A 15,107-nucleotide genomic window follows, 5' to 3' on the forward strand; every position below is an offset into this window, starting at 1 on the left:
GTTAACTGCCTTGTTCAGGGGAACAGTGGGTTAACTGCCTTGTTCAGGGGAACAGTGGGTTAACTGCCTTGTTCAGGAGAACAGTGGGTTAACTGCCTTGTTCAGGGGAACAGTGGGTTAACTGCCTTGTTCAGGGGAACAGTGGGTTAACTGCCTTGTTCAGGGGAACAGTGGGTTAACTGCCTTGTTCAGGGGAACAGTGGGTTAACTGCCTTGTTCAGGAGAACAGTGGGTTAACTGCCTTGTTCAGGGGAACAGTGGGTTAACTGCCTTGTTCAGGGGAACAGTGGGTTAACTGCCTTGTTCAGGGGAACAGTGGGTTAACTGCCTTGTTCAGGGGAACAGTGGGTTAACTGCCTTGTTCAGGGGAACAGTGGGTTAACTGCCTTGTTCAGGGGAACAGTGGGTTAACTGCCTTGTTCAGGGGAACAGTGGGTTAACTGCCTTGTTCAGGGGAACAGTGGGTTAACTGCCTTGTTCAGGGGAACAGTGGGTTAACTGCCTTGTTCAGGAGAACAGCGGGTTAACTGCCTTGTTCAGGGGAACAGTGGGTTAACTGCCTTGTTCAGGGGAACAGCGGGTTAACTGCCTTGTTCAGGGGAACAGTGGGTTAACTGCCTTGTTCAGGGGAACAGCGGGTTAACTGCCTTGTTCAGGGGAACAGTGGGTTAACTGCCTTGTTCAGGGGAACAGCGGGTTAACTGCCTTGTTCAGGGGAACAGCGGGTTAACTGCCTTGTTCAGGGGAACAGCGGGTTAACTGCCTTGTTCAGGGGAACAGCGGGTTAACTGCCTTGTTCAGGGGAACAGCGGGTTAACTGCCTTGTTCAGGAGAACAGCGGGTTAACTGCCTTGTTCAGGGGAACAGCGGGTTAACTGCCTTGTTCAGGGGAACAGCGGGTTAACTGCCTTGTTCAGGGGAACAGCGGGTTAACTGCCTTGTTCAGGGGAACAGCGGGTTAACTGCCTTGTTCAGGGGAACAGCGGGTTAACTGCCTTGTTCAGGGGAACAGCGGGTTAACTGCCTCGTTCAGGGGAACAGTGGGTTAACTGCCTTGTTCAGGGGAACAGCGGGTTAACTGCCTCGTTCAGGGGAACAGTGGGTTAACTGCCTTGTTCAGGGGAACAGCGGGTTAACTGCCTCGTTCAGGGGAACAGTGGGTTAACTGCCTTGTTCAGGAGAACAGCGGGTTAACTGCCTCGTTCAGGGGAACAGTGGGTTAACTGCCTTGTTCAGGGGAACAGCGGGTTAACTGCCTCGTTCAGGGGAACAGTGGGTTAACTGCCTTGTTCAGGGGAACAGCGGGTTAACTGCCTTGTTCAGGGGAACAGTGGGTTAACTGCCTTGTTCAGGAGAACAGCGGGTTAACTGCCTTGTTCAGGGGAACAGTGGGTTAACTGCCTTGTTCAGGGGAACAGCGGGTTAACTGCCTTGTTCAGGGGAACAGCGGGTTAACTGCCTTGTTCAGGGGAACAGCGGGTTAACTGCCTTGTTCAGGGGAACAGCGGGTTAACTGCCTTGTTCAGGGGAACAGCGGGTTAACTGCCTTGTTCAGGGGAACAGCGGGTTAACTGCCTTGTTCAGGGGAACAGCGGGTTAACTGCCTTGTTCAGGGGAACAGCGGGTTAACTGCCTTGTTCAGGGGAACAGCGGGTTAACTGCCTTGTTCAGGGGAACAGCGGGTTAACTGCCTCGTTCAGGGGAACAGTGGGTTAACTGCCTTGTTCAGGGGAACAGCGGGTTAACTGCCTCGTTCAGGGGAACAGTGGGTTAACTGCCTCGTTCAGGGGAACAGCGGGTTAACTGCCTCGTTCAGGGGAACAGTAGGTTAACTGCCTCGTTCAGGGGAACAGTGGGTTAACTGCCTCGTTCAGGGGAACAGTAGGTTAACTGCCTCGTTCAGGGGAACAGTGGGTTAACTGCCTCGTTCAGGGGAACAGTAGGTTAACTGCCTTGTTCAGGGGAACAGTGGGTTAACTGCCTCGTTCAGGGGAACAGTGGGTTAACTGCCTTGTTCAGGGGAACAGTGGGTTAACTGCCTCGTTCAGGGGAACAGTGGGTTAACTGCCTTGTTCAGGGGAACAGTGGGTTAAACTGCCTCGTTCAGGGGAACAGTGGGGTAACTGCCTTGTTCAGGGGGGCAGTGGGTTAACTGCCTTGTTCAGGGAACAGTGGGTTAACTGTCTTGTTCAGGGGAACAGTGGGTTAACTGCCTTGTTCAGGGGAACAGTGGGTTAACTGCCTTGTTCAGGGGAACAGGGGGTTAACTGCCTTGTTCAGGGGAACAGTGGGTTAACTGCCTTGTTCAGGGGAACAGTGGGTTAACTGCCTTGTTCAGGGGAACAGTAGGTTAACTGCCTTGTTCAGGGGAACAGTGGGTTAACTGCCTTGTTCAGGGGAACAGTGGGTTAACTGCCTTGTTCAGGGGAACAGTGGGTTAACTGCCTTGTTCAGGGGAACAGTGGGTTAACTGCCTTGTTCAGGGGAACAGTGGGTTAAACTGCCTTGTTCAGGGGAACAGTGGGGTAACTGCCTTGTTCAGGGGGGCAGTGGGTTAACTGCCTTGTTCAGGGAACAGTGGGTTAACTGTCTTGTTCAGGGGAACAGTGGGTTAACTGCCTTGTTCAGGGGAACAGTGGGTTAACTGCCTTGTTCAGGGGAACAGGGGGTTAACTGCCTTGTTCAGGGGAACAGTGGGTTAACTGCCTTGTTCAGGGGAACAGTGGGTTAACTGCCTTGTTCAGGGGAGCAGTGGGTTAACTGCCTTGTTCAGGGGAACAGTGGGTTAACTGCCTTGTTCAGGGGAACAGTGGGTTAACTGCCTTGTTCAGGGGAACAGTGGGTTAACTGCCTTGTTCAGGGGAACAGTGGGTTAACTGCCTCGTTCAGGGGAACAGTGGGTTAACTGCCTTGTTCAGGGGAACAGTGGGTTAACTGCCTTGTTCAGGGGAACAGTGGGTTAACTGCCTTGTTCAGGGGAACAGTGGGTTAAACTGCCTTGTTCAGGGGAACAGTGGGGTAACTGCCTTGTTCAGGGGGGCAGTGGGTTAACTGCCTTGTTCAGGGAACAGTGGGTTAACTGTCTTGTTCAGGGGAACAGTGGGTTAACTGCCTTGTTCAGGGGAACAGTGGGTTAACTGCCTTGTTCAGGGGAACAGGGGGTTAACTGCCTTGTTCAGGGGAACAGTGGGTTAACTGCCTTGTTCAGGGGAACAGTGGGTTAACTGCCTTGTTCAGGAGAACAGTGGGTTAACTGCCTTGTTCAGGGGAACAGTGGGTTAACTGCCTTGTTCAGGGGAACAGTGGGTTAACTGCCTTGTTCAGGGGAACAGTGGGTTAACTGCCTTGTTCAGGGGAACAGTGGGTTAACTGCCTTGTTCAGGGGAACAGTGGGTTAACTGCCTTGTTCAGGGGAACAGTGGGTTAACTGCCTTGTTCAGGAGAACAGTGGGTTAACTGCCTTGTTCAGGGGAACAGTGGGTTAACTGCCTTGTTCAGGGGAACAGTGGGTTAACTGCCTTGTTCAGGGGAACAGTGGGTTAACTGCCTTGTTCAGGGGAACAGTGGGTTAACTGCCTTGTTCAGGGGAACAGTGGGTTAACTGCCTTGTTCAGGGGAACAGTGGGTTAACTGCCTTGTTCAGGGGAACAGTGGGTTAACTGCCTTGTTCAGGGGAACAGTGGGTTAACTGCCTTGTTCAGGGGAACAGTGGGTTAACTGCCTTGTTCAGGGGAACAGTGGGTTAACTGCCTTGTTCAGGGGAACAGTGGGTTAACTGCCTTGTTCAGGAGAACAGCGGGTTAACTGCCTTGTTCAGGGGAACAGTGGGTTAACTGCCTTGTTCAGGGGAACAGCGGGTTAACTGCCTTGTTCAGGGGAACAGTGGGTTAACTGCCTTGTTCAGGGGAACAGCGGGTTAACTGCCTTGTTCAGGGGAACAGTGGGTTAACTGCCTTGTTCAGGAGAACAGCGGGTTAACTGCCTTGTTCAGGGGAACAGTGGGTTAACTGCCTTGTTCAGGGGAACAGCGGGTTAACTGCCTTGTTCAGGGGAACAGTGGGTTAACTGCCTTGTTCAGGGGAACAGCGGGTTAACTGCCTTGTTCAGGGGAACAGTGGGTTAACTGCCTTGTTCAGGGGAACAGCGGGTTAACTGCCTTGTTCAGGAGAACAGCGGGTTAACTGCCTTGTTCAGGGGAACAGCGGGTTAACTGCCTTGTTCAGGGGAACAGCGGGTTAACTGCCTTGTTCAGGGGAACAGCGGGTTAACTGCCTTGTTCAGGGGAACAGCGGGTTAACTGCCTTGTTCAGGGGAACAGCGGGTTAACTGCCTTGTTCAGGGGAACAGTGGGTTAACTGCCTCGTTCAGGGGAACAGTGGGTTAACTGCCTTGTTCAGGGGAACAGTGGGTTAACTGCCTCGTTCAGGGGAACAGTGGGTTAACTGCCTTGTTCAGGAGAACAGCGGGTTAACTGCCTCGTTCAGGGGAACAGTGGGTTAACTGCCTTGTTCAGGGGAACAGCGGGTTAACTGCCTTGTTCAGGGGAACAGTGGGTTAACTGCCTTGTTCAGGGGAACAGCGGGTTAACTGCCTTGTTCAGGGGAACAGTGGGTTAACTGCCTTGTTCAGGGGAACAGCGGGTTAACTGCCTTGTTCAGGGGAACAGTGGGTTAACTGCCTTGTTCAGGGGAACAGCGGGTTAACTGCCTTGTTCAGGGGAACAGTGGGTTAACTGCCTTGTTCAGGGGAACAGCGGGTTAACTGCCTTGTTCAGGGGAACAGTGGGTTAACTGCCTTGTTCAGGGGAACAGCGGGTTAACTGCCTTGTTCAGGAGAACAGCGGGTTAACTGCCTTGTTCAGGGGAACAGTGGGTTAACTGCCTTGTTCAGGGGAACAGCGGGTTAACTGCCTTGTTCAGGGGAACAGTGGGTTAACTGCCTTATTCAGGGGAACAGCGGGTTAACTGCCTTGTTCAGGGGAACAGTGGGTTAACTGCCTTGTTCAGGGGAACAGTGGGTTAACTGCCTCGTTCAGGGGAACAGTGGGTTAACTGCCTTGTTCAGGGGAACAGTGGGTTAACTGCCTCGTTCAGGGGAACAGTGGGTTAACTGCCTCGTTCAGGGGAACAGTGGGTTAACTGCCTCGTTCAGGGGAACAGTAGGTTAACTGCCTTGTTCAGGGGAACAGTGGGTTAACTGCCTCGTTCAGGGGAACAGTAGGTTAACTGCCTTGTTCAGGGGAACAGTGGGTTAACTGCCTCGTTCAGGGGAACAGTGGGTTAACTGCCTTGTTCAGGGGAACAGTGGGTTAACTGCCTCGTTCAGGGGAACAGTGGGTTAACTGCCTTGTTCAGGGGAACAGTGGGTTAAACTGCCTTGTTCAGGGGAACAGTGGGGTAACTGCCTTGTTCAGGGGGGCAGTGGGTTAACTGCCTTGTTCAGGGAACAGTGGGTTAACTGTCTTGTTCAGGGGAACAGTGGGTTAACTGCCTTGTTCAGGGGAACAGTGGGTTAACTGCCTTGTTCAGGGGAACAGGGGGTTAACTGCCTTGTTCAGGGGAACAGTGGGTTAACTGCCTTGTTCAGGGGAACAGTGGGTTAACTGCCTTGTTCAGGGGAACAGTAGGTTAACTGCCTTGTTCAGGGGAACAGTGGGTTAACTGCCTTGTTCAGGGGAACAGTGGGTTAACTGCCTTGTTCAGGGGAACAGTGGGTTAACTGCCTTGTTCAGGGGAACAGTGGGTTAACTGCCTTGTTCAGGGGAACAGTGGGTTAAACTGCCTTGTTCAGGGGAACAGTGGGGTAACTGCCTTGTTCAGGGGGGCAGTGGGTTAACTGCCTTGTTCAGGGAACAGTGGGTTAACTGTCTTGTTCAGGGGAACAGTGGGTTAACTGCCTTGTTCAGGGGAACAGTGGGTTAACTGCCTTGTTCAGGGGAACAGGGGGTTAACTGCCTTGTTCAGGGGAACAGTGGGTTAACTGCCTTGTTCAGGGGAACAGTGGGTTAACTGCCTTGTTCAGGGGAGCAGTGGGTTAACTGCCTTGTTCAGGGGAACAGTGGGTTAACTGCCTTGTTCAGGGGAACAGTGGGTTAACTGCCTTGTTCAGGGGAACAGTGGGTTAACTGCCTTGTTCAGGGGAACAGTGGGTTAACTGCCTTGTTCAGGGGTAGAACGACACATTTTCACCTTGTCATCTCAGGGGTTCGATCTTGCAACCTTTTGGTTACTAGGCCAACGACTAAAACATTTCATGTATTCATAATATTATAGTTGACAACCTGTTCACCGGACGTGCTACCTGTCCCAGACCTGCTGTTTTCAACTCTCTAGAGACAGCAGGAGCGGTAGAGATACTCTCAATGATCGGCTATGAAAAGACAACTGACATTTACTCCTGAGGTGCTGACCTGTTGCACCCTCTACAACCACTGTGACTATTATTATTTGACCCTGCTGGTCATCTATGAACATTTGAACATCTTGGCCATGTTCTGTTATAATCTCCACCCGGCACAGCCAGAAGAGGACTGGCCACCCCTCACAGCCTGGTTCCTCTCTACCCAGTACAGCCAGAAGAGGACTGGCCACGCCTCACAGCCTGGTTCCTCTCTAGGTTTCTTCCTAGGTTCTGGCCTTTCTAGGGAGTTTTTCCTAGCCACCGTGCTTCTACATCTGCATTGCTTGCTGTTTGGGGTTTTAGGCTGGGTTTGTACAGCACTTTGAGATATCAGCTGATCTAAGAAGGGCTATATAAATACATTTGATTTGATTGATAAAAGACCATGTATTCATAATATTATAGTTGATTAAAATACATAATGTATTAATAGATTATAGTTAGTTAAAACATATAATGTTTTCATAACAATATAGTTGATTAATTAAAACCATGGCTGCTTCCAACCTATTCATGGGTCAGACATCAGCATTTTAGGCTTTCATACAGATAGCCTTTCACATAATACTTTCATTTTTTCATTTCTTAAAAACATCCCACATTTTTTTCAATTGAAAGCTGCTCTGCCACCACCACTCCACATCCTCTCTCTCTCTTCCTCCTCCTCTCCCTCTCTCTCTCCCTCCTCCTCCTCTCTCTCTCTTCCTCCTCCTCCTCTCTCTCTCTCCCTCTTCCTCCTCCTCCTCCCTCTCTCTTTCTCTCCTCTCCCTCTCTCTCTCTCTCATACTCCTCCTCATCTCTCTCTCTCTCTCACACTCCTCCTCCTCCCTCTCTCTTTCTCTCCTCTCCCTCTCTCTCTCTTCCTCCTCCTCTCTCTCTCTTCCTCCTCCTCATCTCTCTCTCTCTCTCTCTCTCTTCCTCCTCCTCCTCCTCCCTCTCTATTTCTCTCCTCTCCCTCTCTCTCTCTCCTACTCCTCCTCATCTCTCTCTCTCTCTCTCTCCTACTCCTCCTCATCTCTCTCTCTCTCACTCCTCCTCCTCCCTCTCTCTTTCTCTCCTCTCCTCTCCCTTTCTCTTCCTCCTCCTCTCTCTCTCTCTCTTCCTCCTCTCTCTCTCTTTCTCTCCCTCTCTCTCTCTTCCTCCTCCTCCTCCTCTCTCTCTCTCTCTCTCTCTCCCTCTTCCTCATCCTGCTCCCTCTCTCCTCTTCCTCCTCCTCCTCCTCTCTCTCTCTTCCTCCTCCTCCTCCTCTCTCTCTCTCTCTCTCTCCCTCTTCCTCATCCTGCTCCCTCTCTCCTCTTCCTCCTCCTCCTCCTCTCTCTCTCTCCCTCTTCCTCATCCTGCTCCCTCTCTCCTCTTCCTCCTCCTCCTCCCTCTCTCTTTCTCTCCTCCCCTTCTCTCTCTCTCTCTCTCTCTCTCTGCTGACTCTGCCCTTCCCCTCATTATTTAGCTCAGTTTTTCCATGGTAGCTTTTTCGGGTGCCTCTTCCCTCTCTCTATGAGGCGACGCAGCACATCAGAGTCTGGGTGGTTAAACACTGTCTTTCTGCCTGTCTGCCACCACCACATCAGTCAACGCTCTAACTCTCTCCTCTATCTCTCTCTCTCTCTCTCTCGCTTTCTCTCTCCTCCATTTCTCTCTCTTATTCTCTCTATTGCTCTCCATCTCTCTCTCCTCACTCTCGGTCTCTCCCTCTTTTTCTCTCCTCTCTTCAATCTCTCCCTCTCTCTTTCTCTCTCTCTACTCTCCTCCGTCTCGCTGCTTGCCTGTCGCCACCACACCAGTTCCCTTTAGTCCAAACCAGATGTTTGTTTTATTCCTTCGATGCAGAAAAAGACGAGAATGAGAAAGCAAGATTCTTGATTTCTCTGGAAGTCTCTTTCTCTGAGCTCAATAAAATAGTTTTTTTAAACTCTCTGGTGAGAAGGAAGGGTGTTGTCCCTCGAGACTGCTCTGTTGCAGAACCACACAGTTATAGAACTCTGATACAAACACCAAATGACTTCTGTTATAATGATATCAACACCAAACTATCTAGAAGACTAGAGAGAGAACACCCAACTAGTCATTCTGAAGCTAGCGTAATCTTATTCCTGTATGTAGACTTCCCATTCAGCCTCATCCTAGACCTCTCATTCAGACTCATCATAGACCTCTCATTCAGACTCATCATAGACCTCTCATTCAGACTCATCATAGACCTCCCATTCAGACTCATCATAGACCTCTCATTCAGACTCATCCTAGACCTCTCATTCAGACTCATCCTAGACCTCTCATTCAGACTCATCATAGACCTCTCATTCAGACTCATCATAGACCTCCCATTCAGACTCATCATAGACCTCTCATTCAGACTCATCCTAGACCTCTCATTCAGACTCATCATAGACCTCTCATTCAGACTCATCATAGACCTCCCATTCAGACTCATCATAGACCTCTCATTCAGACTCATCCTAGACCTCTCATTCAGACTCATCCTAGACCTCTCATTCAGACTCATCCTAGACCTCTCATTCAGACTCATCCTAGACCTCTCATTCAGACTCATCATAGACCTCTCATTCAGACTCATCATAGACCTCTCATTCAGACTCATCATAGACCTCCCATTCAGACTCATCATAGACCTCTCATTCAGACTCATCCTAGACCTCTCATTCAGACTCATCCTAGACCTCTCATTCAGACTCATCCTAGACCTCTCATTCAGACTCATCCTAGACCTCTCATTCAGACTCATCATAGACCTCCCATTCAGCCTGAAGGGGAGGTCTAGGGTGAGGCTAAAGGGGAGGTCTAGGGGTGTCCACATACAGGACTAGGGTGAGGCTGAAGGGGAGGTCTAGGGGTGTCCACATACAGGACTAGGGTGAGGCTGAAGGGGAGGTCTAGGGATGTCTACATACAGGACTAGGGTGAGGCTAAAGGGGAGGTCTAGGGGTGTCTACATACAGGACTAGGGTGAGGCTAAAGGGGAGGTCTAGGGGTGTCCACATACAGGACTAGGGTGAGGCTGAAGGGGAGGTCTAGGGATGTCTACATACAGGACTAGGGTGAGGCTGAAGGGGATGTCTAGGGGTGTCCACATACAGGACTAGGGTGAGGCTGAAGGGGAGGTCTAGGGGTGTCCACATACAGGACTAGGGTGAGGCTGAAGGGGAGGTCTAGGGTGAGGCTGAAGGGGAGGTCTAGGGGTGTCTACATACAGGACTAGGGTGAGGCTGAAGGGGAGGTCTAGGGGTGTCTACATACAGGACTAGGGTGAGGCTGAAGGGGAGGTCTAGGGTGAGGCTGAAGGGGAGGTCTAGGGGTGTCCACATACAGGACTAGGGTGAGGCTGAAGGGGAGGTCTAGGGGTGTCTACATACAGGACTAGGGTGAGGCTGAAGGGGAGGTCTAGGGCTGTCTACATACAGGACTAGGGTGAGGCTGAAGGGGAGGTCTAGGGGTGTCTACATACAGGACTAGGGTGAGGCTAAAGGGGAGGTCTAGGGGTGTCCACATACAGGACTAGGGTGAGGCTGAAGGGGAGGTCTAGGGGTGTCTACATACAGGACTAGGGTGAGGCTGAAGGGGAGGTCTAGGGGTGTCTACATACAGGACTAGGGTGAGGCTGAAGGGGAGGTCTAGGGGTGTCCACATACAGGACTAGGGTGAGGCTGAAGGGGAGGTCTAGGGTGAGGCTAAAGGGGAGGTCTAGGGGTGTCTACATACAGGTCTAGGGTGAGGCTGAAGGGGAGGTCTAGGGTGAGGCTAAAGGGGAGGTCTAGGGGTGTCTACATACAGGTCTAGGGTGAGGCTGAAGGGGAGGTCTAGGGTGAGGCTAAAGGGGAGGTCTAGGGGTGTCTACATACAGGACTAGGGTGAGGCTGAAGGGGAGGTCTAGGGATGTCTACATACAGGACTAGGGTGAGGCTAAAGGGGAGGTCTAGGGTGAGGCTAAAGGGGAGGTCTAGGGATGTCTACATACAGGACTAGGGTGAGGCTGAAGGGGAGGTCTAGGGTGAGGCTAAAGGGGAGGTCTAGGGGTGTCTACATACAGGACTAGGGTGAGGCTGAAGGGGAGGTCTAGGGATGTCTACATACAGGACTAGGGTGAGGCTGAAGGGGAGGTCTAGGGTGAGGCTAAAGGGGAGGTCTAGGGGTGTCCACATACAGGACTAGGGTGAGGCTGAAGGGGAGGTCTAGGGATGTCTACATACAGGACTAGGGTGAGGCTAAAGGGGAGGTCTAGGTGTGTCCACATACAGGACTAGGGTGAGGCTGAAGGGGAGGTCTAGGGGTGTCTACATACAGGACTAGGGTGAGGCTGAAGGGGAGGTCTAGGGGTGTCCACATACAGGACTAGGGTGAGGCTGAAGGGGAGGTCTAGGGTGAGGCTAAAGGGGAGGTCTAGGGGTGTCTACATACAGGACTAGGGTGAGGCTGAAGGGGAGGTCTAGGGGTGTCCACATACAGGACTAGGGTGAGGCTGAAGGGGAGGTCTAGGGTGAGGCTAAAGGGGAGGTCTAGGGATGTCTACATACAGGACTAGGGTGAGGCTGAAGGGGAGGTCTAGGGTGAGGCTAAAGGGGAGGTCTAGGGATGTCTACATACAGGACTAGGGTGAGGCTGAAGGGGAGGTCTAGGGTGAGGCTAAAGGGGAGGTCTAGGGATGTCTACATACAGGACTAGGGTGAGGCTGAAGGGGAGGTCTAGGGTGAGGCTAAAGGGGAGGTCTAGGGGTGTCTACATACAGGACTAGGGTGAGGCTGAAGGGGAGGTCTAGGGTGAGGCTAAAGGGGAGGTCTAGGGGTGTCTACATACAGGACTAGGGTGAGGCTGAAGGGGAGGTCTAGGGTGAGGCTAAAGGGGAGGTCTAGGGGTGTCTACATACAGGACTAGGGTGAGGCTGAAGGGGAGGTCTAGGGATGTCTACATACAGGACTAGGGTGAGGCTAAAGGGGAGGTCTAGGGGTGTCCACATACAGGACTAGGGTGAGGCTGAAGGGGAGGTCTAGGGGTGTCTACATACAGGACTAGGGTGAGGCTGAAGGGGAGGTCTAGGGGTGTCCACATACAGGACTAGGGTGAGGCTGAAGGGGAGGTCTAGGGTGAGGCTAAAGGGGAGGTCTAGGGGTGTCTACATACAGGACTAGGGTGAGGCTGAAGGGGAGGTCTAGGGTGAGGCTAAAGGGGAGGTCTAGGGGTGTCTACATACAGGACTAGGGTGAGGCTGAAGGGGAGGTCTAGGGATGTCTACATACAGGACTAGGGTGAGGCTAAAGGGGAGGTCTAGGGGTGTCCACATACAGGACTAGGGTGAGGCTGAAGGGGAGGTCTAGGGGTGTCTACATACAGGACTAGGGTGAGGCTGAAGGGGAGGTCTAGGGGTGTCCACATACAGGACTAGGGTGAGGCTGAAGGGGAGGTCTAGGGTGAGGCTAAAGGGGAGGTCTAGGGGTGTCTACATACAGGACTAGGGTGAGGCTGAAGGGGAGGTCTAGGGGTGTCTACATACAGGACTAGGGTGAGGCTAAAGGGGAGGTCTAGGGTGAGGCTAAAGGGGAGGTCTAGGGATGTCTACATACAGGACTAGGGTGAGGCTGAAGGGGAGGTCTAGGGTGAGGCTAAAGGGGAGGTCTAGGGGTGTCTACATACAGGACTAGGGTGAGGCTGAAGGGGAGGTCTAGGGATGTCTACATACAGGACTAGGGTGAGGCTGAAGGGGAGGTCTAGGGTGAGGCTAAAGGGGAGGTCTAGGGGTGTCCACATACAGGACTAGGGTGAGGCTGAAGGGGAGGTCTAGGGATGTCTACATACAGGACTAGGGTGAGGCTAAAGGGGAGGTCTAGGGGTGTCCACATACAGGACTAGGGTGAGGCTGAAGGGGAGGTCTAGGGGTGTCTACATACAGGACTAGGGTGAGGCTGAAGGGGAGGTCTAGGGGTGTCCACATACAGGACTAGGGTGAGGCTGAAGGGGAGGTCTAGGGTGAGGCTAAAGGGGAGGTCTAGGGGTGTCTACATAAAGGACTAGGGTGAGGCTGAAGGGGAGGTCTAGGGTGAGGCTAAAGGGGAGGTCTAGGGATGTCTACATACAGGACTAGGGTGAGGCTGAAGGGGAGGTCTAGGGGTGTCCACATACAGGACTAGGGTGAGGCTGAAGGGGAGGTCTAGGGTGAGGCTAAAGGGGAGGTCTAGGGATGTCTACATACAGGACTAGGGTGAGGCTGAAGGGGAGGTCTAGGGTGAGGCTAAAGGGGAGGTCTAGGGATGTCTACATACAGGACTAGGGTGAGGCTGAAGGGGAGGTCTAGGGTGAGGCTAAAGGGGAGGTCTAGGGATGTCTACATACAGGACTAGGGTGAGGCTGAAGGGGAGGTCTAGGGTGAGGCTAAAGGGGAGGTCTAGGGGTGTCTACATACAGGACTAGGGTGAGGCTGAAGGGGAGGTCTAGGGTGAGGCTAAAGGGGAGGTCTAGGGGTGTCTACATACAGGACTAGGGTGAGGCTGAAGGGGAGGTCTAGGGTGAGGCTAAAGGGGAGGTCTAGGGGTGTCTACATACAGGACTAGGGTGAGGCTGAAGGGGAGGTCTAGGGATGTCTACATACAGGACTAGGGTGAGGCTAAAGGGGAGGTCTAGGGGTGTCCACATACAGGACTAGGGTGAGGCTGAAGGGGAGGTCTAGGGGTGTCTACATACAGGACTAGGGTGAGGCTGAAGGGGAGGTCTAGGGGTGTCCACATACAGGACTAGGGTGAGGCTGAAGGGGAGGTCTAGGGTGAGGCTAAAGGGGAGGTCTAGGGGTGTCTACATACAGGACTAGGGTGAGGCTGAAGGGGAGGTCTAGGGTGAGGCTAAAGGGGAGGTCTAGGGGTGTCTACATACAGGACTAGGGTGAGGCTGAAGGGGAGGTCTAGGGATGTCTACATACAGGACTAGGGTGAGGCTAAAGGGGAGGTCTAGGGGTGTCCACATACAGGACTAGGGTGAGGCTGAAGGGGAGGTCTAGGGGTGTCTACATACAGGACTAGGGTGAGGCTGAAGGGGAGGTCTAGGGGTGTCCACATACAGGACTAGGGTGAGGCTGAAGGGGAGGTCTAGGGTGAGGCTAAAGGGGAGGTCTAGGGGTGTCTACATACAGGACTAGGGTGAGGCTGAAGGGGAGGTCTAGGGGTGTCTACATACAGGACTAGGGTGAGGCTAAAGGGGAGGTCTAGGGGTGTCTACATACAGGACTAGGGTGAGGCTGAAGGGGAGGTCTAGGGCTGTCTACATACAGGACTAGGGTGAGGCTAAAGGGGAGGTCTAGGGGTGTCTACATACAGGACTAGGGTGAGGCTGAAGGGGAGGTCTAGGGGTGTCTACATACAGGACTAGGGTGAGGCTGAAGGGGAGGTCTAGGGCTGTCTACATACAGGACTAGGGTGAGGCTAAAGGGGAGGTCTAGGGGTGTCTACATACAGGACTAGGGTGAGGCTGAAGGGGAGGTCTAGGGGTGTCTACATACAGGACTAGGGTGAGGCTGAAGGGGAGGTCTAGGGGTGTCTACATACAGGACTAGGGTGAGGCTGAAGGGGAGGTCTAGGGGTGTCTACATACAGGACTAGGGTGAGGCTGAAGGGGAGGTCTAGGGCTGTCTACATACAGGACTAGGGTGAGGCTAAAGGGGAGGTCTAGGGGTGTCTACATACAGGACGAGGAGAACTCCATGTTTCCATCGTTTCCTCACTGCTAATACTGACTGGACTCCTACTGTGTGATGGGTGGATAGTGGTAGAGCCTCTTTCCTTATTGGTCTAAGTAACCAAGAAAAATATATGATTGGTCCAGCAGACCATTAAGCCCCACCCACCTTGAGTATGTTGACGTATGGGACACCGTCGGGGCCGTATCGAGAGCCGTTCACCTCGATGTGTTTTAGCCACTGGATATGAGGCTGGGCATCGCTGTACACTTTACAGTGGAATTCCACATCACTGCCCAAATCCACTGTCTGATTGGCTGGAAGACCCGCCTGGAGGATGGGCCTGTGAGGGGAGCGCTCTGGTTGGACCAGGGAAGGGAAAGCGGCAGGAGGTTTATTGGTAAACAAAACACACAGAGTATAATGAACTCACCTCAATCACATTGATGATTGATAGCATGTGACAATATAAAGTAATGTAAATTCATCCAATCCAGTTGTCCGTCATATAGTGCTCCCAGACCAACTTGCCTAGCACGTCTAACTGGTAGCTGTGGTGGTGTCTTACCTAGCACGTCTAACTGGTAGCTGTGGTGGTGTCTTACCTAGCACGTCTAGCTGGTAGCTGTGGTGGTGTCTTACCTAGCACGTCTAGCTGGTAGCTGTGGTGGTGTCTTACCTAGCATGTCTAGCTGGTAGCTGTAGTGGTGTCTTACCTAGCACGTCTAACTGGTAGCTGTGGTGGTGTCTTACCTAGCACGTCTAGCTGGTAGCTGTGGTGGTGTCTTACCTAGCACGTCTAACTGGTAGCTGTGGTGGTGTCTTACCTAGCACGTCTAACTGGTTGCTGTGATGGTGTCTTACCTAGCACGTCTAACTGGTAGCTGTGGTGGTGTCTTACCTAGCACGTCTAGCTGGTAGCTGTGGTGGTGTCTTACCTAGCATGTCTAGCTGGTAGCTGTGGTGGTGTCTTACCTAGCACGTCTAGCTGTGGTGGTGTCTTACCTAGCATGTCTAGCTGGTAGCTGTGGTGGTG

The 15,107-nt window shown here is 52.6% G+C and overlaps 1 protein-coding gene across 2 annotated transcripts in view; it reads right to left on the bottom strand.

The window, feature by feature from the left end:
* LOC129811258 (fibroblast growth factor receptor 3-like) overlaps positions 1–15,107 on the bottom strand; it is a 366,746-nt gene that overhangs the window by 118,467 nt on the left and 233,172 nt on the right. For both annotated transcript variants that reach the window (XM_055862424.1, XM_055862422.1), the window contains exon 7: positions 14,240–14,430. In XM_055862424.1, the coding sequence (XP_055718399.1) occupies positions 14,240–14,430 (191 nt within the window). The remainder of the gene's footprint in view (positions 1–14,239; positions 14,431–15,107) is intronic.

Source organism: Salvelinus fontinalis, chromosome 15 (assembly GCF_029448725.1).
Source record: "Salvelinus fontinalis isolate EN_2023a chromosome 15, ASM2944872v1, whole genome shotgun sequence".
Taxonomy (NCBI): domain Eukaryota; kingdom Metazoa; phylum Chordata; class Actinopteri; order Salmoniformes; family Salmonidae; genus Salvelinus; species Salvelinus fontinalis.